This window comes from Rhinolophus sinicus, chromosome 7 (assembly GCF_057876585.1).
Source record: "Rhinolophus sinicus isolate RSI-liver-muscle chromosome 7, RSI-T2T, whole genome shotgun sequence".
In the NCBI taxonomy this organism is placed as follows: domain Eukaryota; kingdom Metazoa; phylum Chordata; class Mammalia; order Chiroptera; family Rhinolophidae; genus Rhinolophus; species Rhinolophus sinicus.
In genome coordinates this window covers 55201382-55224148 of record NC_142507.1, presented here as the reverse complement: position 1 = coordinate 55224148, position 22767 = coordinate 55201382, and the positions used below count along the sequence as shown (strand labels likewise).

Sequence of the window (22767 nt, the reverse complement as noted above, 5' to 3'; positions counted from 1 at the left end):
GAGCGAGAAAGACTGGCAGTTTCAGAAACAGAAAGAAGGACGGTGGCTGGAACCAGCAGCACAGGGGTAGATGTTCCCATTTCAACGCGTACACAGCCCCCCACCCCCAAATACCTTGCTTTTTACCAAGAGAGCAATAGGAATCCAAGGTGACCTTTTCAATGGGTCGACCAGGGGGCAGAAACGTGAGTGAGAGAGTGGCTTCTCATTCCTGCGGGACCTCACCACTAAAGGCATTTGAGTTTCGTGAAATTTTTTTTTCTAAAAAATTCTGACCGTAGTCTGAAAGAGACTCGACTCAAATGGAGTGAGGGGAGGTGAAGGGGCAGAAGGATGGATTATAAATGACCACCGTAGGACAAAGCAAAATCCGCTCCCGGCTCCTAAGCATGAGCCCATTTGCCCCATTGAGCTTAGCTTCACCCTTCTCGCTGGGCCCACTGTCCGTTCTCTAGCAGCTTTGTCAATAAAGTTTTTCGCAAGGGCTTGAAGAAGCCGGAAAGAGGCCATGCTGCCCAGAGTTAGTTCTGGCAACTTCCCGGGAGGGAAAGCGAGTTTCGCGAGATTTGGGGGCAGCAGGCCACTGGCCCGCCGCTGCGCAGCTGCTATCGCGAGACTTGGCAGGCGGGGGCGGAGTCGCGGGCAGCCGCCTCAGCGATGGCGGCCGAGCAGGGCCGGCGGCGGTGGCGGCTGCGGCTACGGCCGGAGACGGCAGTGGTGGAGGTAGCGGTGGGCGGCGGGGGCCTGTGACCGGAAGCCGCCCCCGGGCCCGGGCACCATGAGCCAAGGCCCCCCCCCAGGGGAGAGCAGCGAGCCCGAAGCAAAGGTCCTCCACACCAAGCGGCTTTACCGGTGAGAGGGGCCGCGGCGTGAGTGCAGTCGCGCAGGGAAGTGGGGGGACAGCGAGGGGCGGGGCCTCCAGGCGGGCGGGGCCCGGGTGCCGGGCTGGGGCGCGGGCGGTGGAGGAGGGTGCAGTTTTGGAGGGAGCGGGTGGGGGGCCCCGTAAACCGGGACGGAGCTGAACGAAGCGATTGGGTGGGTGGGAGGTTGGGAAGGAAGCACGTGGAGGGAGGGATCCCCACAGCGGGGAACTTGGGGCGGGCACCGAGCTCTGCGGTTTGGGGGTCAACAAAGGGGGGCGCTTGAGGGCTGCAGGGGTTGGGGAGGTGAGGGTGGAGCCAGAGGTGGAGGGAAACCCGGAAGGGATGAGCCCTCGGAAGCCCGAGGACTGAAACCGAGAGCCAGGGTAGGTCCTTCCTTGCCGCCTCTCACGGTGTGACCTTGGGCCTGGGCTTCCTCGTCCTTAAAAGGAGAGGTTTGGATTTGCTACGCCCTGAAGTCCCTGATGGCCCAAAGTTTTGGGATTCTGAATGGAAGGAAAGAGGCTGGAAGAGTGTTGCACTGAAAGGGCCCTGCAGGACTTGCAGTCCAGTGTCCTCAGTTCCCGGGAGCCCATTTCAGGGCACCTGGGGACTCGACTCCTGCCTTCCCCCAAGCCTCATGACTCTAGTCCTTTGCCAGGCCACCTCCAGTCTTGGCTTCTGGTTTCCGCAGTGCACCTCGCGCTCCTCCTCGGCGTCTGTAGCCCTTCAGTCCTCTGTTGGGAGCCGGCCAGGAGGCGTTCTTCCCACCCTGGGTCAAGGATATTTTGTGTTGGGCAGCTGGAACATGGGCTCTAGCACTGGATGGAAATAGAATGAAGCATAGAGACTCCGGTTGGGTTTTCTCCTTTCTGGTGCAGAGTAAGGATTGCGGTTTCCTTCGGCTCAGGCTCTGTTGAACAGAAGTGTTTGCACGAGAGATCGACCTTCGGAGCCTAGGCCCTGTCTTGGCAGTGAAAGAGTCAAGAGCATGTTGTCTTTTCCTCCTTTGAGTGGGCTGCGCCCAAAATAGAAAAGTGATCCAGCCCCGCAGCCCCTGGGCTCCCACTGCGGGCTGCCCCCCAGGTGGCACGTGTGTCAGAGCTGCCTGTCAGACAGCGTGGGCAGTGTCTGCAAGATGCCTTGCTTGTCTCCAGCTTTGGTAAAGGCTCTGATCATCCTGATCACTCTCAAATCTAGTATTTTCTTCAAGCCACTACCTGCACAGGACTGATTGGCTTAAGCCGATGTGTGGCTGACATGTGTGCTCGTGGCAGTCTGCCTGCAGTCGTGTGTTGTCGGCTTTGAGCAGGGTGGGAATTGGAGGCAGCGGGTCTCTGTTTTTATAATTTATTATAGCACGGGTGGGTGGAGAAGGAACTGGGGGAGGGAGGTCTTGTGTCTCTGCCCCACATAAGTGTGTGTTGTGAGACTGGAACTGTTTCACTCTGAGCTTCAGTAAATTTGGGACTTTCCCACAATCTAACGGCTTACAGAAATGAAATTCTGAAATGTTTTCAGCTCCTCAGAAGACAGGCAGCTGGAGAAGGGATGCTGAAAGGGACACAAGCACCAATTAACTAGGCCAACGAACTGGTTTTTAAAAACATTTTTCTTTTTTGACACTGTTCTAGGCCTGGGAGTACAGTAGTGAATGAGACACAAGACAGTTTTCGTGGGTTTTGTTCTACAGCAGATTACAGTCGAGTGGAGGAGCTTATGGCCTGATGGGAAATGGAGCAAACAGTGCTGCATCCTCGCAGGTTTAAGAATTTGCAGTTAGAACTTCCCAGAATAGTGGTTATTAACCTTTAGAATGGAGGGAACACTCTGGAGCCTGTCCAGAAACACACACACACACCCGCCCACATCTGTCTACAGACACTGAAGTTAAAAGCCCTGCCCTGGGGACTCAGCTGGCATAGAATAAATCCCTGACGACTGCCTGTGCCCCTGGCATCCAGGGTCAGGCTGGCTACAGGGCTTGGCTCCCACCTCTGGGCAGCCCAGCGTGGTTGGAGAAGTGCTGAGCTCTCAGGACTGCTTGTGAGAAGGCCTGATTGCCATTCCACTCACTGTCACTCTGCCCTGTATAGGGCAGCTTTTAGTGCTGTACGCCCTGAGCCCCCACAGGGCGCCCGCCTGCTGTGGCCCACTTTCCCCAGTCCAGCAGCACGTTTCAGTCTTCTGGAACGATCCGGACTGTTCTGGGAATCATCACTCCCTGGGTACTGGTTGCTTTTGTGTCCAGAGCTGTGCCTGATTCACGTGTTGTCACAGCTGCTGTCACCCTCTGGATTTTACCCTCCAGAGATGACACCTACCTCTGGAACGTCTTAGCCATCCACCGAATTTCCTTGGCCTTTTCGCTTAGCGTCTGGTCTCTCCTCCTCAGCTTTATAACAAGAAGGGTGAAGGTCAGACTTACTGCGCACTTGCTATGTATGGGCCACTGTCATGAGTGCTTTCTGCATTAGCCACTTTAATCCCCACAAAATAGATGATAACGTTATTCCCATTTTATAGATGGAAGAACTGAGGCATAAGGAAGTTAGATAGCTATTTTGCCCAGGACCACGTAGCTGGTGAGAATTAGAGCCAGAGCCTACACTCTGTACTAAACCAATAGTTCATTCAGCAGAATCCAGGAGCCCTTATGATGAAGCAGCTCAGGAACCCCCACCCCGCTTTCCCAGACCCACTATTCCAAAGCAGAACTCCACACTAGGAATGCCACTCCTTTATGTCAGAGATAAGAAGCCCTTCCGTAATCATTCATTCATTCCTTCACTAGTTGACTGCCCGCCATATACCAATGTTGTATATAGATTATTTATTCCTCACGACAGCCTCTGCAGTAACTGCATATATTATTATCTCCAGTGCTGTGGGTGTGGTAACTAAGGCTTAAAGAGTAATTTGCCCCAAGTTACAGAGTTAGGGAGGCACAGCCAGGGCTCCAACCCTAGATTTTCTGCCTGTGCTTTTTCCCCTGGGAGAGTCCACTTCCCGTGTCGCAGGGTTCCTCGTCCTTGGCACTGTCGATGTTTTGGGCGGGGTAGGTACTGTGGTGGGCTGTCCCGAGTACTGTGGGGTGTCTGGCGCACCCACTAAATGCCGCCAGCCACTCCTCCCCCTTACCACTCGCGTCCCAGTTGTGACCATCGGAAATGTCTCCCTCGTGGCCAGCTGTCCCCTGGGGGCGGCTGCTGCATGAGGATGGAGACGGTTCATCCTGTTTGGTGCAGAGCTCGGCCTGCTGCCTTCTTGTCCCCAGCCTGATTCGTGCGCCGTTGCTCTGGGCTCAGCATCAGCGTCCTGGGTGGGCCGTGCTCGCGGCTCAGTGGCCTGTGTCTCCCTGCAGGGCTGTGGTGGACGCCGTGCATCGACTTGATCTCATCCTTTGCAACAAAACCGCTTATCAAGACGTGTTCAAAGCAGAGAGCATTAGCCTGCGGAACAAGTGAGCTGGACACGAACCACAGGCCCTTACAGCTCCCCTACCTCTCTTCCCCCGAAAGGAACCCTGGCACCTGTGGACGCGTGTTCCCATACCTCCTGGCCTCTAGAAACGCTGTCACCTGTGAACACGCGTTCCCTCACCTCCCGACCCCGTGTACAGTGAGGGGCTAGGACGTCTCTGGCCCTCCTAGGAGGAGGCGGGGTCCCTCCCTCTGTGTGCAGCTTACACATTGGTAGACTGGTGCCATTTGAGTTGGGGAAGCGGCCATACTGATAATGAAAGGAAAGAAGGAGGGGATACAAAGGCAGAGACAAAAGGAGGGTAGGCTGCAGGGGAGAAAGTGCAGGTCCTTAATTATCATTCTAACTGCTCCCGTCTATCTTGTGGGGTGCCTCGTGCCTGCCGGGACTGCTGCGTCCGGTCACACTGACTGACCCTGCCTGTCTCTGGGGAGGCCGGGGAGTGTGTGTGGCGGGTGTTGGCAGGTGCCCCACGAGGCCTGGGCAGCCCCTCAGCCTGCTGCGCCCCTGCAGGCTGCGTGAGCTGTGCGTCAAGCTGATGTTCCTGCACCCGGTGGACTATGGGAGGAAGGCCGAGGAGCTGCTGTGGAGGAAGGTGTACTACGAGGTCATCCAGCTCATCAAGACCAACAAGAAGGTGGGCGAGGCCAGGGCTCGGCGAGGGGCAGCTAAGGAAGGAAGGGCCAGCGCGTGCGTGGCTGGAGATGGGGCCCAGGAAGAGATGGCGGCATCTGGCGGAATTCGGGTTGCGGAAGGAGGGATGCCGAACCCAGATGGGGAGACCTAAGGGTGCGACGTGATTCCTGGGAGGGAGGAGGGGACAGGGGGCGAGTGCCAGAGCCAAGAAGAGAAGTTCATTTCCTCGTGAGATGAAAAGGGTCAGGGAGGGGGAACGGTCCCCCGAGCTTGTCGTCAGCCACGCCTTCCCCTCCTGTCCCAGCATATCCACAGCCGGAGCACCTTGGAATGTGCCTACAGGACACACCTGGTCGCAGGGATCGGCTTCTACCAGCATCTCCTCCTCTATATCCAGTCCCACTACCAGCTGGAGCTGCAGTGCTGCATTGACTGGACCCACGTGACCGACCCCCTCATAGGTCAGTGACGTCTCGCAGGGGGGCTGGAGCAGCCAGCACCTGGGCCTCCACTCCGTCCTCTCGGCCCTCAGCTCAGCCCTGCAGCTTGGGACCCGCCAGGAGGGCAGGATTCTCGCAAGACTTACAGATGTCGTGCGGTTTGGGTTTATGCAAACAAGCGTATGCATTCGGGTGAAGGTCTTAAGGGGAGACAGGCCTGCGTTGATCTGGGATTGCAGGCGGATGCGGAGTCGGGACGGATGGAATGAACAAGACTAGGTCTGGCACTAGGCATTTGTTTCTTCTCCCAGTTGGGTTTGGCTGGCACTGTTCCTTTAACTTCAGAGGTTGTTTCCCAGGGTTTGATGAAAGTATTGACATTGACATTGTGGACACTCTTCCAACATAGGGTAGTCTCTCCAGCCACCTGATCATTGTGCTGGCAGCCGTACTCGGCCTCCGCTTCTGGTTGGGGGCTTTTCTTAAGCTGTGCCACCCTTTAGATCCCCTCCCCTTCTCCCAACCCTTGCTCTCCAGGCCCTGCGCCCCACACGCCAGCTCCAGGCCCAGCCCTCACCAGGGCATAGACACTGCGTCAGAGATGGAGGTGCTTTAGGGGTGCTCGGCCACCCTTTAGGGTTCCTCCCCTCCTCCAACTCCTGCTCTGCACGCCCTGCCCCAGCCACGCCACGCCCCCTCAGCCCCACTCCCCCCTCAGCCCCACGCCCCGCCCTCACCCGGACATGGATGCAGCTCAGAGGCCGGGTTGTGTCCTTGCACGGCCTGGACGCAGTCTCTGGACAGAAGCACAACACTGCATTTTGTGCATTTCAAACAAAACAGCATTCATCAGAGACAGCGTTCGTAGGCTTTATACCAGATGGCTCGAGGATCCAGCACCTAAAAAAGGATTAAGGGCCCTTACTTACTTCAAAGGTTGATTCCCCGGATCTCCAGTTTTTGTCCTTCTGTTGTTTTCTCCATTCGGCCAGCTAAGAGGTGTCTCTCTAGCAAACACTCAAATGGGGGCTGCACACCCAGGAAAGCGGCTGCGAGGTGGGGTAGAATCGAGGGTTGTCTCCAGAGCCAGGCTGCCCTTGGACCTTCCCTGCTGTGTGACCGATTTCCTCAGCTGTACAGTGGGAGTGGGTGAGAGGGACAGTGAAGGGCCACCTCGCGGGGTCGCTGCGAGGCCCAGCCAGGGTGACACTGGAAGACACGAGGCAGGGCCCAGCACACGGGAGCTGCCCCCCAATACTCCTCTGACTGAACTTACACGGAGGTGTGAACCCAGGCACCCCATCCTCGGGCATGGCCAGCACGCCTTGTCTCCGTCACGGGCAAGCTCCAGGCAGCGGCCGTGGTGTCCTCTGCGGTCCTCGTCCCTGGAGCAGGGCTTCCTTCACATCCCGTCCTCACCCTGACCTTCCTCCTTATGTGGGAGCTTCTGCCCCCGCACCTGCGACTGTCCTGACACTTGGGCCTCAGGTCCTCTTTCTTTCTAGAAGCCTCCCTATGATGACGTCCGTGTGACTTTCCCCCAGGGAACCGTCCTGGGTTGAGGACCCCAGCCCTTCCCGTCCAGTTCCTTCCTGTACCGTGAAGGAGTCTGCTCTGTCTCATAAGATGCTGTTCCAAGACCAACCCTGGCTTGTTCCTTTCTCCACCCAGGAAAGGTGTCTCCCCGCAGGTAGGGGGCCAGGCGTGGGCTCACGGATCTGTCCCCCTCTCTCTCAGGATGCAAGAAGCCAGTGTCTGCCTCCGGGAAGGAGATGGACTGGGCACAGATGGCATGCCACCGATGTCTGGTGTACCTGGGCGATTTGTGTAAGTCTCCACCTTCCGTTCTCTCTGTTGTCGGGGCTGCAGGACAGGCCCCAGCTGCTTCCATTGTAGGTGCCACCCTTCACGGGGCTGGGGAGCAGGAGGCGTGGTTTGGCCTCTGAGAACTTTCCATTTCATCTGCTGAAGCAGAGTTCCCTCCTTTTCATTGCTCTTCCGTGAGCTGGAGAGAATCAGTGAGTACAGGAAGCAGGAAAGTGTCCGAGCTTTGGGAAAGTCAGGGTGATAACTCCGTCTTAGTAGTGGTTTGGGAAGATACCAGTTTCTCCTCCTTTGGGGTTTTCTGTTCTCTCCATGGACTCCTAGAGGAAGTGAGAGCAGGCCTCAGGGAGGACTTCCTGCCTGACAATGTTTCTCAGTGGAAAAGCACCTTCTCCCGCTCTCCATGGCCCCGGGTCCCAGTCCTGACAGACAAGCGAGGTCGTCGGGCTGGGTGCTGGCCTCCGTCCCCTCCCGCCCCAGCTCCTGCGGGCCCCCAGGCAGTGAGCGCAGACAGTGCTTCCCTCAGCCACCCCCCGGTGCCCTTAGCCGTGACGTGCTCCTGCGGCCCCCTTCACCAGGAGGACATCACTAAGAAGAGCCTATTTACTTCCCAAACACTAAATACTCTATGTCTCAAACTTAGCACGAGGGAGAGAGTTGAACAGCAGCCATGCAGATTTAAGGCTGTGCCAGAGGCCCAAGCAGCCTGCTTCCTGGCTCAGGTGTCTCCTGCCCGGGCTCCTGTTACAGCTCCTCGGAGTGGACGCCCAGGTGAGGGGAGGTTCTCCTGAAACGTGGGCCATGTGTCTTCCTCCTCTGTCCCCTGCAGCCCGGTATCAGAATGAACTGGCTGGCGTGGACACCGAGCTGCTGGCTGAGAGGTTTTACTACCAAGCCCTGTCGGTAGCCCCCCAGATTGGTAAGTGCAGCCCCTCTGGGGCCTCCCAGCCCAGCAGCATTTTCCAGGAGGAGGACGACGCCATTGAGGTGGCAGGCAGGCCGTCCTGACTCCCCTGGTCGCTTGTGGTGCATCCTCTGCCTTGTAACGCACCCTTGGAAGATGGTAGAAGGGGAAGAGAAAGGGGAAAGTCCTGAACTGAGAAGGAGAGAGGCAGAAGGGAAGGAAGGGAGAGGTGGCGTCCCTGTCGCTGAGGTCTGTATAGAAAGGGGAGACAGTGTCATCTGCCCACAGGAGGCTGAGGGAGAGAAGGGACTGGGCTCTGTCGCAGGGACAGATGGGAGCGGCGTGTAGGAAGGAGAGCTCAGAGTGAGGGACCAGGCTGGGGGGCAGGACGGCCCCGTGCAGCTGTCAGCCTTGGGGGAGCCACAGCTGCCGCTGAAGGAATGGTGCCCGTCAGAGCTGCAGGCTGGGCGGGAACAGACTGATCAGAGGGGAGTCTGTGGCCGCAGCCCCAGCTCCGCTCCCACGGGTTCTCTGATGCCGCGCTGTGGTCGGGCCAGGCAGCTTCGCATGTGTCTATGGCTCCAGGCGTGGGGCTTCTCTTTCTCTCCAGGAATGCCCTTCAACCAGCTGGGCACGCTTGCCGGCAGCAAGTACTACAGCGTGGAAGCCATGTACTGCTACCTGCGCTGGTGAGAACGGGGTGCTTGGCTCGCCCCAGCCCTGCGCTCGCGCCCCGACTCCTTTCTCTCCTCCCTCTCTCCCTCCGCTAGCTCCTGGCTGAAGTAGGGAGGGGAAGGCTAAGATTGCGGGGTCCTTCCCCACACAGCCCTGCTGCTGTTTACACAGCCACCTGCATTTGTAGGCGTGGGCAGCCGACACTGCCGTCCGCTACCTCATGCAAAATACGGGACGGCTGTGTTGAAGGAGGAAGTCAGTTTGAGAGTTGAGAACATGTTACCAGAGTAGCCTCTGACCAGAACCTCGGATTGTAGAGCTTGAGTGTCTCGAGGGGATGACAGTTTGGGGGGCCAGCATAACAGCAGGCGGGTCACAGCTTCCCCAGTCTGACACTCAGCTCTGGGGAGAAGAAGCATTCTTTTCAGGGCGCCCGAAGTTGATTAGGCTCAGGGCACTGAGTCCCCATCCCCACATGCACATGAGACTGACAGGTGAACCGGGGTGCTGTTGATTGTGACTAAGAACGGCCAGGGAGCTGGGAGACGCACTCTGGCCCCCTGATGAGGGCTCATGCCTACGTGAGGACCACGTCATTCTCAGAAGAGGTTGTGTCGTGAGTTGGACTTCAGAGCAAAGGGACGATGTGGTCTTCATAGCGCAGGTGGTCAGAGCGGAATGAGAAACGCTGGGTTCTGACCAGGATTCCACGATCCTGGGCTCACCTGGTCAGGAAACCTGGTCCCTGTACGAGTGGGGTGTTCGCTCCCAGGGTGCCCCTTCTTTTCTGATCAGTACAGACTGGCCCCTCGTGCCGCTGTATTTACCTCTCAGTCCAGTTACCAGGCTTTTTACCTTCTGTTGCCTCTTTCCCACCACTCATTGGCTTGTCCTGGACCCCCCCCCCCCCCATCACATTCACACCATGATTTAGGGTGAGTCACTTCCAAAGAGCCCAGCATATCCCCGTTCGGGGGGTACCCGCTATGCATAAGTCCTACCCTGCGCCCTAACTCACCTGTCTCGTGGTCTGGGGTTCAGGCGTCTGGCAGGGCTCCGTGGGGCCGCTCTCTTGGTGGCACAGCCTGAGGTTAGTCACTGGGACTCAGCAGCCCTGGAGGTCTCAGCTGGACCCTGTCACTGGTCTCAATCTCCCCCTGTGGCCTCTTCCTCAGGGCAGACGGCCTTCTGACATGGTGACAGAGAGACACACACACACACCACCCCACCCCACCCCCCAGTGCATAGCAACCCGGGAGCCTGGGGAGTAGAATCTGCCAGTCACTTGTTCAATATCCTGCTGGTCAAAGCAGTTGTGTGGCCCTCCCAGCCCCCTGCCCAAGATTTCATGGTCCCAGGAGACAGCCCACTCTCAGTGGAAGGAGTAGCCAAGAATTTGTGGCTACCTTTAATTCACCACAGACGTATTTCTTCTTTTCTGTACCTCGCTTTTCATAATTAAAAAGTTGTTGAAGAGAAAAAAGGTTTAAATGTACAGCGCACTGTTACGGTGGAGCCAGACTTGGGGGGGCGGCCCGGCTCTGCCCTGTGTTAGCTGTGTCACCCGGACAATGCTCGCTCTCCCGGGCCCCGTTTCCTCATCTGTGTATGTGGACAGTAGTGGGGTGCAGCGCCTGACACATAGTGGGCGCTCAGTATATATTTGCGTTTGAATGACTGTTGTGAGGCTCAGCTGAAATAGTGTATGTATATGTCCTCGCAGAGAGGAGGTGCTTGTTAAACGCTACCTCCTAAGTGCTAGATGCTTAAAAAAGAAGAGTGTATTTCAGGGCTGGTAACTAAGTTAAGTTTGTAACAGAGTAGGATTGCTTGTCTCCTTCCTAGATGCACAGGAGATGTAGGCGTCATCCTCACTGATGAATCTGGAGGTTCCTGTGTGTGTTTTCTTGGGAGAGGGCTTCCACCCGAGTGTGTGTGGAAGGGGCGGCTGGGGCAGCCCTACCTACCGCAGCCCTAGAGCCCTGGTAGGGCCACCGACATTTCCCCTCCCCTGTCTGCCCTGCCAAGACTCAGCAGCCCGCCTCTGTCTCCTTCAGCATCCAGTCGGAAGTGTCCTTTGAGGGGGCCTGTGGGAACCTCAAGCGGCTGTATGACAAAGCTGCCAAAATGTACCACCAGCTGAAGAAGTGCGAGACCCGGAAGCTGTCCCCCAGCAGGAAGCGGTGAGGCTGTGGGAGGGAGCAGCCCCCCTTCTGCAGTTGGTGCTGTGGGACCCGGGGACTCAGGCCACTCACCGTCCCCTGGGCTCCTCATTTCAGATGCAAAGACATTAAGCGGTTGCTGGTGAGCTTTATGTATCTGCAAAGCCTGCTGCAGCCCCAGAGCAGGTGAGTGGGGGGCGGGGCGTCAGCCACCATCTGTGGGCCATGGGCTGAGCCGAGACGGGGTGCCAGCTTCTGTTTCTGGGGCACACCTCTTCCAGCCAGTTAGCCTGTCTTGACACCCCTCCCCGTCTCGCCCAAGGGTTCTGTGCCCGTTCTCTGGGCAGCTCTCCTCTGGCGCAGAGTGGGCTCTCCCTGGACGTGGAAGGAGCGTCTGAGCGGGAGGAGCACCGCAGCCCCCTCCGCGCCTGCCCTCCCCGTGCTGTCCTGTGTGCTTGGGGATCAGCCCAGCCCTGCGTCCCCCTGCTGCGCTCTCTGGTCTCCCCGCAGGACCCCGCAGTCTTGTGGTGTCTGAATCCCGTACCCCCCTCTTCTCGCCCGCCCCCGCCTCCATCACTGACCCCCTGTTACTCCCACCCCTCCCTAGCTCTGTGGACTCGGAGCTGACGTCGCTTTGCCAGTCGGTCCTGGAGGACTTCAACCTCTGTCTCTTCTACCTGCCCTCCTCACCCAACCTCAGCCTGGCCAGTGAGGAGGACGAGGAGCACGAGAGTGGATATGCGTTCCTCCCGGACCTTCTCATCTTTCAGATGGTGCTCATCTGCCTTATGGGCGTGCACAGCCTCAAGAGAGCAGGTACCTCTCCCGGTGCCTCTGGGAGCCTCGCTGCTGCGGCCCCGCTGGCTGTGGGCAGGCAGGGCCCGGGCCCAGGGCCCTCGCCACGAGTGAGCTGCCTGTGAGTGAACAAAGGCAGCGGCCCCCTGCGTCCCCTCCTCACCCTCCCACAAATGCACGGCCAGGCCGGCCCGGGCAGATACAAGCGTCTGCTCTGCAGAACCCCGCTGGCGGGTGTGTGTGGAGCCAGTTGGATGTGGAGGTGCTGGGTTTTGGGAGGGGCCCGTGTCAAAGCCAGGGCAGATGAGACGGGCCGGGAGGGCGCTGAGGAAGCACCGCGAGCTGGCACGTCGAGAGCAGGATGATGGCAGAGCCGGGACAGGGTGTGGCCTTAACGCTGAGGGTGCGACGTCCTCAGGCTGGGCCCTGACGCCTGCTCCCCTGGCTCTAGGGTCCAAGCAGTACAGCGCGGCCATCGCTTTCACGCTGGCCCTCTTCTCCCACCTGGTCAACCATGTGAACATGCGGCTGCAGGCGGAGCTGGAGGACGGCGAGAACCCCGTCCCGGCTTTGCAGAGTGATGGCCCAGGTGTGGGGGGCGCGGTGAGGGGCGGGGCGGGGGCCGGGCGGGGTGGGCGCATGGGAGCAGGGTCTGGGACACCTTCCAGCTTCCTGACTAGCCTGTTTCAAACACAGACGAGCCGGAGGGCAAGGAGCCCTTGGAGAAGGAAGACGGCCCAGGGGCCGAGCCCCCTCCCGCAGCACCTCAAGCAGGCGAGCTCAGAAGGAGCCGGAAATTCTCCCGCCTGTCCTGCCTCCGTCGCCGCCGCCATCTGCCCAAAGCCGGGGACGACAGTGACCTGAGTGAGGGCTTTGACTCGGACTCGAGCCGCGACTCAGCCCGGGCCAGCGAGGGCTCCGACAGTGGCTCGGACAAGAGCCTTGAAGGCGGGGGCACGGCCTTTGATGCCGAGACAGACTCGGAAATGAACAGCCAGGAGTCCCGATCGGACCTAGAAGACATGGGGGACGAGGAGGGGACACGGTCCCCAGCCCTGGAGCCCCCGCGGGCCAGGCCCGAGGCTCCCGAGGCCGTGAACGGCCCTGTGGGCCCCAGCGAGGCGAGCATCGCCAGCAGCCTGCGAGCCATGTCCACACAGATGTTCCAGCCCAAGCGCTGCTTCCGGCTGGCGCCCAGCTTCAGCTCCCTGGGGCTTCCGCCCTCCGAGCCCCGCTCGCCCTGTGTCAACGGGGATGTGGACAAGCCCACAGACCCAGGTACGGGGCCTCGGGGGACCTCCGACCCCGCTGTCCTCCCCAGCTCCCAGCCGTCCTGCTCTCCTGGTTTCGTTCCTCCCCCTGCACCCTGCCCAGTGGGTGTGGGGCGGCCTCCCCACATGACTTCCTCCCCGGGGCCATCCCAGGTCCCACAGCTCCTGAGCTAGAAAAGCCAGCAGCAACCAGGGCAGGTGGGTTGGAGTAAGACTCCTCTCTGAGGGTCTTCCCTGTGGAGGGGACACCTGTCGCCGGCAGCCAGCATTGGCGGAGCCTCTTGGTGGCCTTGTCGCTCGCCACTGTGCCTGGCACTGCCCTGGTCACACTTCTCTCGCTCCGAGCCTGCCGCTTGCTGATTCTTACTTGCCCTGTAAATTTTAGCTGAAAAGTCACTTTGTCTGGGACTTCCAGGGCGAGGTGACTGTCCCTTCCTGTGGGCTCCCATAGCCTCTGCACCTCACAGCTTCCAGCCCTTTCCCAGTCACGTGAACTTGTGACTTGTCTGTCTCCCCAGCTAGCCTGAGAGCCTCTTGAGAGCAGGACAGCCTGTTTTGGCCTCAGCGCCTGGCATAGGGAGTGGGGCACTTAGGAAATAGTGAATGAATAGAAGAAATGACGCTGGTGCTCGGAGGTGGGGCGGCCTGCTGTGTTCTGAGCCGTGGAACAGGAGCCGGGAGCTGGAAGTGGCTCCTGTGCCTGTTGCCCCCTCCTGCCGCTGCGGCCCCTCCCGCCTGCCCTGCCTCCCGCCCCGGGAAGCACAGCTGTAGGGCAGCCTCACACGTCAGCACGCGTCTAAGAGAATCGTGTTTGAGAACGGCGCCAGGCTCTTCGCTTAAGTCACCAGTTAGACGCTAGTGGGCCTGGAGAAACGGGGCCAGGGTCTGAGGGGATCTCATCTTCCCCCCGAGAGCTCAGCAGTCGGGTCAGGGCGGGCATGCTCCCCGCGCATAGCTGAGCTGTCACCATGTGCCCTTGGTCGCTTAGCCTGGTGCCCTGTCCCCACCCCAGCCTCGGAGGACAGCTCTGAGTCCGAGGGCAGTGAGTCCAGCGGGCGCTCCTGTCGAAATGAGCACAGCGTCCGGGAGAAGCTGCAGGTGCTCGTGGCCGAAGGCCTGCTCCCCGCCGTCAAAGTCTTCCTGGACTGGCTGCGGACCAACCCCGACCTCATCATCGTGTGTGCGCAGGTGGGTCGCTCCGGCCCCTGCCCTTGGGCAGGTGCCAGCGGGGGCGCGGCAGCAGGGATGGTCTGGCCAGGATGGCAGTTCCGGCCACACTGCTCTGCGCTGGGTTCCCCCTCTCCAGGAAGAGCAGGCTTGACCTCTGCCCTGGAGGAGCCTGTGGCCTGCGATGCAAATTGTGTGGGTGGGAAGGGGAGCTGCATGGCCTGCTCTGTACCCCCAGCGCCAGGCGTAGCACCTGCCATTAGGAGTCGTGCTGACCATGTGTTGTGTGTTCAGTCCCGAGAAAGGAGGGGACGCTGAGCACTGACGGCAGTGACCGGTCTGGGGAGCATTGGGGCTTCCAGTCCGTTGTGGAGGTGCCTCGCCCACAGCCTGAGCCACTGGTTGGGGCGATGGCAGCCTTCTCCCCGGGTCCGGAGTTTCCGGGGGGAGCCCCTGGCGCCTGGAGGCTGGTTTCAGTGTTTCTCCTCCAGGAGCACACCTGCCCTGTGCGGAGGTCCCTTCTCCCGGCGGGTCGTCCCCTTCCCCAGGTGACAGTGCTCAGGGCCAGGCACACCCTGGGTGTGTGCTCATGGTGGTGACAGTCTAGTTACTCATGCACTTAGTCATTGGGGAGCGTGCTAAGACAGAGCCGTGGGCATGGAGGGCGGAGGGAAAACGGGGCTCGGTGGGGAGAGGCCACCACCAAGGTCAGGATAGTCCCTGCTGTGGCCACGCCTCCTCTTCCTGGGAGGCCTTCTGCTGACGCTGAAGGCTGCCCTCCTTCCTCACTGGACCGGCCCCCTGTTCCCAGGTTCCCCACTGCCCCCGGGCCTCTATTGTTCACTTCTTATCAGTCCCTCCAGGCTGGTGACCAGGGCCCCAGGCCCCCAAGTGTAGTGCTCTGGCTCACCGTCACCCCACGCTGTCCCCTCCCCCCCCCAGAGCTCTCAGAGTCTGTGGAACCGCCTGTCTGTGTTGCTGAACCTGTTACCAGCGGCTGGCGAGCTCCAGGAGTCTGGTGAGTGAGTGCGGCCGTGGCACTGCTCTCCTCCCTGCCCTCATTGGCCCCACGGAGCCTGTCCCCCTTCCTGGTGACCCAGCCCTTGGGGTAAGGAGGTTAATGGCATTCACCACCCAGCCTGCCACACACAGCGGTCATTGTGGCCTTGGCCTCTCGGGTTTCTCACCCCAACACCGCCCCACGTGGGCAGGTGGCCTGGCCTGTGGGGGTGCTCCCAGGGGAGGCAGTGGCAGGGCAGAGCAGCGGCCTGAAAGCCAGCCCCGGGCGCTGGTGCCGCGCTGGTGCCCTGCTCGTGGGGAACCGTTCTTGATCTCGAGCTGGAAACCTCCCGTCCCAGCACCTTCTGCCAGGGCTGTTCGTTCCTCTGTCTGAGGCCCCTCCTCACTCCCATCCAATGTGCTTGCCCTGCAGTCGGGGGCCTTCCCAGTCCTGGTCCCCCCACCTGCCTTGCTCCCCCGGCCTTCCTGCTCCACGCTTCCCGAGCTCCGCCTGGCGGCCCCATGTGTCTCTCTTTCCTTTCCTCCCTCCATCCCTCCCCATTCTGTCTCATCAGCCTGGGGCCTCCCCCAGGGCGTGGTCTCAAGGGTCCTCTTTCTCCCCAGGCCTGGCCCTGTGTCCCGAGGTCCAGGATTTCCTTGAGGGCTGTGACCTGCCTGACGCCCCCTCCAGCCTGCTGCTCCCAGAGGACACGGCCCTTCGGAACCTGCCTCCCCTGCGGGCTGCGCACCGGCGCTTTCACTTTGGCTCGGAACGGCCGCTGCTCAGCACCTTAGAGGAGGTGAGGCCCTGGTGTGTCGGGCCAGGCGCTGCTATCAGTCCACGGCAGCAGAGCCGGCTCAGGCGGCCCCCCCTCGGGCTGCAGGCTGTGCGTCCTTTCACTCACGGAGCCGTCTGAGCTGCCTTCCTTCTTGGCAGGGTGGCTGCCCTGCACGGGTCTGCTGTTGTAGAACAAGCCTCGCTCTTTAGGCCCCTTTTGTGGGGACCAGAGCACGTGGGTTATTAGGGCTTTGAAATCTTCCATCTTTTCTGCTGTGGGCCCAGCCTCCTCTGAGCTGAGTGGGAAGCAGCAAAGTTAGAGCTGGAAGGGAACGTGCTGCCGACTTGGTCCAGTGACTTTCACCCTTGAGTCTGTCAGCACATGGGCCATCTGGGGGCAGCTGGGGAGGCAAGCAGGCCCCCCCGGCCTCCTTTCCAGCCAGAGCAGCTTGGCTGTAGTCTGGTTAACATATGAGGGTTCTGCGTAGGGTTGCAGCTGATGGGGAAGAAGGGGTCTACTGACTAAGATGGAGGGGTTGATACCGTCTTGTCCCCCATTTTGCACATGAGGAACAGATGTGGGGAGGTGGCAGCAGGAGCCAGGTACCCCCCTCCAGCCCGGTGCCCGGCTCTGGGCCTCGGCATCTCCATGCCCACCGCAGGCCACCAGCCTTCCCGAGGAGCGCCACTCGCTGAGGGGCAGGGAGGCAGGTGGCAGGGGCCCTGGCAGTGGCACCCGCTCAGCGGCCGGCTCGCATGTCCCCACAGGCGGTTGTGCGCGTCTGCTGCATCCGCAGCTTCGGCCACTTCGTCGCCCGCCTGCAGGGCAGCGTCCTACAGTTCAGCCCGGCCGTGGGCATCTTCGTGAGTGCAGCCCCGTCTGAGCAGGATGGCCTGCTGCAGCAAGCGCAGGCCCAGCTCCGCATGGTGAGTCACCGTGACACACCCACCGTGTGCACCGAGGAGCCGGGCCAGGCTCGGGAGTGTGATGTGGCCGGGCACTGGGGGGGGGGGCTGGGAGCAAAGCAGCCTGGCAGCCTGGCACCGGACCTGTGTCCACTGCTGGGGCTGAGGGCCGTCTGTCACTTCCTGGTCTGTGCATGGAGGAGTCACCTACCTTGCTCAGCTACATTAGAATCAGCTTTAGGGACTGTCGTGATGATAGAGTGAGTGAGTGCCTGGCACGTGATCTCGGGTGTGTGCTCAGAGGGGCGGAGACAAGCTGGAATGCAGTGGAGGGGCACTGGTGTCCGTCCCACAGAGGCCCGCGAGGAGGGTGTGGCCTGTGCTCGCTCCTGTACACTCAGTAAGTCCTCCGTTCACACTCACTGCACGTCTGCCCTGCTCAGACCCGGCTGTACCCCAGGCGCTGGGGCTGCAGAGCGAACAAGACGGGCCTTTCTCTCTGAGGCCAACACTTGGCGGCAGCAGCCTGGCTTCCACAGTGGGGTTGGCACAGCCCTGGGCGCAGCTGGCACCGATGTGTTGGGGGTGTCTGACCCGGAGGCACAGCACATGCAGCTCGGCAAGCCCCAGGCTCGTCTTCACCCCAAGCCAGTCCCCTCCTGTGTTCTTCCTGGGGCCCCCCTCTCTGAGCACCCCTTCCCGCGGGTGGTCTGTTGGGCTGGGAGGGCACCGTCTCCCCAGAAACCCCCTTCCTGGCTGTCTTAAAAGCAAGGACATTTTGTTAAAAAACCTTTTGTGTTAAGGCCTTTATTGTTTTGTAGGGGAAAACACAGGGGGTTACAAAAATCATTACGGGGAAGTTAATCACAGGGCTGCAAAAGTGTAAGAGGTTTTGTAGGCGTTCCCCCAGCCTAAGTTCTTGACTCCTCCTGGGGGGCAGGGGTACGTGCGAAGCCCTCCCGTGTGGTGCTGGACAGCACAGGCCAAGCTGGCCGTGGCCGTGGCCGGCTGGGGCCGTTCCTGCTCATCTGTCACTTACCAAGAGTTCTGTGTGCCAAGCCTGGTTGGCACGGACATGTCATTTCACCGTTGCAGCAGCCCTGTGAGGTGGTGCTGACACCCTCGTTTTATAGACGAGGAAGTGCAGGGTGACAGAGGAGAGGGCTCAGCAGGGCAGGTGGGCGCCCGAGGCCGCTGCTCCTGCTTGGGGCTCCAGCGTCTCTCCCCTGCAAGACCTCGGGGTCCCCAAGGAGCGCGCTGGCCCACGTCTCTAACTGCGGGGCCAGCGGTAGCAGAGCCTGGGTAGCAGCTGCTGCTCCTGGGCCCAGGTGGACCCCACGCACCTGCGTGGGTCTCTGGGGGACTTACCCTAGTGCCCCAGCCCCTCTCTGGAACACGGGGTCAGGACTCCAATTCCAGCTGAAAAGGAAGATTTCCGGGCTGGCTTTATGCAGGGAGGAGAGGGCACCGCACATCCTCGCTGGTCTGCCCAGGGCTGTGGGGCAGTGGGCCTCCCGGGGGCTGTGGCCAGGATGCCTGAAGGGGACACGGCAGTGTGCAGGATGGGGTGAACCTTGCACAGCCGGTGTGTGAGTGTGAGAACCAGTGAGGAGGGACGGCAGGGCGTCGCACTGGTTTCCCCACTGCTGGCTGTTTCCTCTGCCAGAGTCCCGCCTGCCTCTGGCTGTGTGTGCCCTTAGTTAGTGTCCCTCAGCCCGTGAAAGTCCCTTGGTCTCTCCGAAGAGTATTAGTCAGTTATTCTGTAGGGTCCCTCAGAGGGACTCTGCTTGATGGCCTCATGCTCAGAACGAGGTGGCACTCCCACGTTCTCATTTTAAAGCACCACCCCGATGACGCCAGTCACTCGTCACAGAGCCTGCAGTGGCCCCCCACGTCCTGTAGGGTACGTCCCCACCTGGAAGCCCTCCCTGTCCACTGTGTTAAGGAATTCAGCCTCATCCAGAGACCGAGGAAAAGCAGCGCAGGGCTGAGGGTGGGCGTGCTAGACACCAGGCCGCTAGAGAGCTGGCTGAATAGGGCCAAGTCTACTTCAGTCCCAGAATTCCTCTCCGTCTTGATTGCTGGAGAAAGGAGTGTGACCCCAGGAAGTTGGCCCAGCCTGAGCTCAGCGCTGATTTTCCCCTCATAGGCACAGGAGGAAGCTCGGAGGAACAGGCTGATGAGAGACATGGCCCAGCTACGACTTCAGGTAGGACGACTTCAGGTAGGACGGTGGCAGACCCAGATGCTGCTCCTGCTCTTCTTACCTTCACTGCCCAAAGGCCCGGTGGAGCCCCGCCCCCCCGGCTCAGACCCGCCCCCTCCTGGCCTCTCAGAGCCTGGTCCCTACGCCCCTTCTCCGTGGATCCTCTTGCTGCCTCCACGTCTCTCTTCCTCATCTTGTTCCCTTAAGCCTTGTTTCTACTTCCCTCCAAGGCCACTGGCAGGAGGAGCCCCCTGTGCCCTTTGGCAGCAGGAAGCGCCCCCATAAGAGCCCCCTTGAGCCCCGCCCTCCCTGCCGGCTGCTCCATCTGCTGCCTTCTCTCACCAGCTCGAGGTGTCTCAGCTGGAGGGGAGCCTGCAGCAGCCCGAGGCGCAGTCAGCCATGTCCCCCTACCTCGTCCCCGACACCCAGGCCCTGTGCCAGCACCTGCCTGTCATCCGCCAGCTGGCCGCCAGCGGCCGTTTCATTGTCATCATCCCACGGACAGGTGAGCGTGTTGGGGATGTGGGGGACACTCTGGGCTTGGGCTGGGACCCTTCTCTGGGCCGTTCACACAGCGGCCTTGGTCGAGTCCTTGCTCCTCTGAAGCTCAGCCCCTTCATCCATGAAATGGCACGACGGTCTGCTGAGCCTCGCTCAGTCCCCGACTCAGGATGGTTGGAGAAACATGGCACATCTCAGGGAAAGAAAGCACTTGGGAAACTGCCCAGCACGTGGCGGGCAGGTCACTGTGGAAGGACCGGGCGCCCTGGGGGAGGCAGCGGCCCTCTCGTCCCGCAGGGCTGGGCGAGTGCAGGTCCCCAGCAGAGCCCCGGCCACCGCAGTCTGAGCTCCCTGTCCTGTCCTTCCCCGCCCCGCCTTGCCCACCAGTGATCGACGGCCTGGATTTGCTGAAGAAGGAGCACCCGGGCGCACGAGATGGCATCCGATACCTGGAGGCAGAGTTTAAAAAAGGAAACAGGTGAGTGTAGGCCTGCTGAGTCCCGACCGGCTCCCAGACCATGGGTGCTGTGTGTTCCTTGTTACCTGTGCGTGACACACACTAGCTGTAGGTAGGTCCCTGCTCAAGGTTTGTTTACTGCCTGGGGGGGAACCAAAGATATAATTAGAAGTCCAGGTCTTAGGTGCTGAAAAAGAAGTGACCTGAAGAGCCAGGAACCCTGTGGGGTCTCTGACCTACTGTCCCTCTGCCTCACTGCGGGGAGGGCAGGGGAGCGGACACCCCCCCTGCCCATCCCGTGGGCACCTTTACAGGGGTTTCTCTGGCGTTAGGGTTGGGACGCAGACACGGTCAGGTCTGCAGGGTGGGCAGGCGTGCCTTCCTGGGGCTGTGGGGGCTTCCCACCCCCCACCGTGAGCTGAGGGCCCCACTCAGGCCTTTCCTTCTGGCCTCCCTGCTGGCTGACCCCCCACCAGCCACCGGCCTTGCCTGGCCAGGAAGCTGCACAAAGCCCGCTTGTCTGGGCCTTGTCCCCAGAAGCGTGGCTTGGAAAGCATCTGCTCCTGGCTCCCAGCCCCTCCCCCGGGAGGAGCCAGGACTCGATGTTATCGGAGGAAAGCGAGCTGGGCTCAGAGGCCAGCAAACTGCGAAATGGCTCCCAGTGATGGGAGAGACGTGCCCCCTCCCGCCCCCTAAAACCAGGCCTCTGAGCCACAATGGTCCGCTTTGTGTGGGGCGCCCGCCCTCCTCTGCCCCCCATCTTCACTCCCCCGTGTCCTTTGCAGGTACATTCGCTGCCAGAAGGAGGTGGGGAAGAGCTTTGAGCGGCACAAGCTGAAGAGGCAGGATGCAGATGCCTGGTAGTTTTAGCCCCGCCTCTCTGCCTTCCCCCCCACCACACACACACATAGGGGACAGGACAGGGGGACAGGGCCAGCGAATTCTGAAACTGGTGGCTGACCCGCCCAGGGCCCGGAGGTGCTTGGGCTCTTGCCAGCCCGCTCCCCACAGCCCATCTCCGGTGCTGGCTTGACCCGCTGCAGCCCTGGCTGCCTGGTTTCTGTCACTCAGTTGGTGCCCTCCCCGTTCCTGTCCCCAGCTTCTGTCCTGGGAGGCCTGGCGTTTCGGCCGAGCTCATGCCGACTGGCCTCCCTCCTCTCCCCACCAGGGCCCTCTATAAGATCCTGGACAGCTGCAAACAGCTGACTCTGGCCCAGGGGGCCGGGGAGGAGGACCCAAGTGGCATGGTGACCATTGTCACTGGCCTTCCACTGGACAACCCCAGCGCGCTGTCAGGCCCGATGCAGGTGGGTCACGGAGGAGGGGACCCCTTCCTCTGTCATGCCCCTTTTCCCCAGCCTGCCCGCAAGGACAGGAGCTCAGACTGTCCCCATCTGTCCCACCCCTGTGCACAGGCAGCTTTGCAGGCCGCTGCACACGCCAGTGTGGACATCAAGAACGTTCTGGACTTCTACAAGCAGTGGAAGGAGATTGGTTGAGACTGACCCCCAGGCCCTGCAGTGGGGCTGACTCCAGATCTTTCCTGCCCTCCCTGGCAGCCAGGACCGCCACCTGTAGTCACCCCACCGCACGCAGACTCAGCACGCACTAAGGAGGGAAGCCCCGCAGCACGCAGGCTGAGGGAGGGCTCCGGGGGGGTGCGGTCCCCGGTTGCCAAGATGATGTCAGGAACTGAGGAAGGTGCTTGGGGCAGGAGAGGCCTGTGGGTCCTAGTCAGCCTTCCTGCCTCAACCCCCTGCAGTCCCCAGGGGCAGGTGGCAGGCATGGGTGTCTACGTGTCATTGGAAGGGTTCTCGGACCTCTGAGGGGAAGGGACAGCAAAGGGGCCTCCTCCCTCCCCCAGGACACGAGGTGGTTGGGACTAGGAGTTTGCAGCCACCAGCCCTGGGGGAGAAGTGGGTAACCCCACATAGCTGGGTGGCTCTGCAGACCCTTCCCTGAAAGACCACCTGTCCCCACTTCCCTGCAGGGGCTGGGCAGCTCTGGGGCCTTGGGGACCCTTGAGGGAGAGGGACCTGGAGCTGGCTGCACCAATAGCAGTCGCCCCCCTCTGCCTCTGCCCCCGTCTCGCTCCCAGGGCAGGGGGCGGCCCCAGCAAGGGCCGCGGGCAGACTGGCCTGTGTGCTCGAGTCCTGTGCCCAACAGTCCCAGTCACCGCTTTGTGCTCTTGGCTGCTGTGCTGGGACGGGGGGTGCCAGTGAGAGGAGAGGGGGTGCAGTGAGGCCACCACCCCGACAGGATCAAGGAGAGGCCCCTGGAAGTGGCCGGTCAGGGGGCTCCCCTACTTGGGCTTCCCCAGCCCCGCGGTGGAGCTGAGCGTGGGCTCGCTTCCGGAAGGGAGGTGACTGGGGAGCAGAGCACGAGTGGCTCAGGGCAGTGGGCAGGGCTGTGGGTGGCACTTGGGCCAGGATTGCCTGGGCCCCCCCTTGGGCTGGGCTGGGGGTCTCAGCTCTGTCCCCACCCCCAGCGCTAGTCCAGCTTCCCAGGTTCTCAGGAGCAGGCTTCCTGCCTCCTTCCTCCGAGACGGCGCCTGGGACAAGCTGGCAGGGACTGAGACAAGCATCACTTTATAATAAAAGACCCCGAAGCCCACTGTGTGTCCTGGTGTCTGTCCAGTCTCGGGGGTGGGAACGGCCTGCTAGAGCGGCCTTTGGAAAGGTTCCTATGAGGGGCCCATTGAAG

The 22767-nt window shown here is 60.9% G+C and overlaps 1 protein-coding gene across 2 annotated transcripts; it reads left to right on the top strand.

The window, feature by feature from the left end:
- Positions 1-617: 617 nt before the first annotated feature.
- On the top strand, positions 618-22677 carry SMG5 (SMG5 nonsense mediated mRNA decay factor). Of its 2 annotated transcripts, none has more exons than XM_088799663.1 (22): positions 618-852; positions 4225-4323; positions 4857-4980; positions 5284-5440; positions 7157-7246; positions 8073-8162; positions 8758-8836; positions 10880-11005; positions 11102-11170; positions 11592-11800; positions 12231-12368; positions 12476-13057; positions 14039-14238; positions 15160-15235; positions 15841-16016; positions 16763-16921; positions 19050-19109; positions 19452-19611; positions 19995-20085; positions 20850-20924; positions 21233-21371; positions 21480-22677. In XM_088799663.1, exons 1-22 carry the CDS (start codon positions 779-781, stop codon positions 21561-21563), a joined length of 3057 nt encoding a protein of 1018 aa, XP_088655789.1. In that variant the 5' UTR covers positions 618-778; the 3' UTR covers positions 21564-22677. The 2 variants fall into 2 exon arrangements, with proteins under 2 accessions (XP_088655789.1, XP_074175237.1); XM_074319136.2 differs by having other exon boundaries at positions 619-852; positions 14063-14238.
- Positions 22678-22767: the final 90 nt, after the last annotated feature.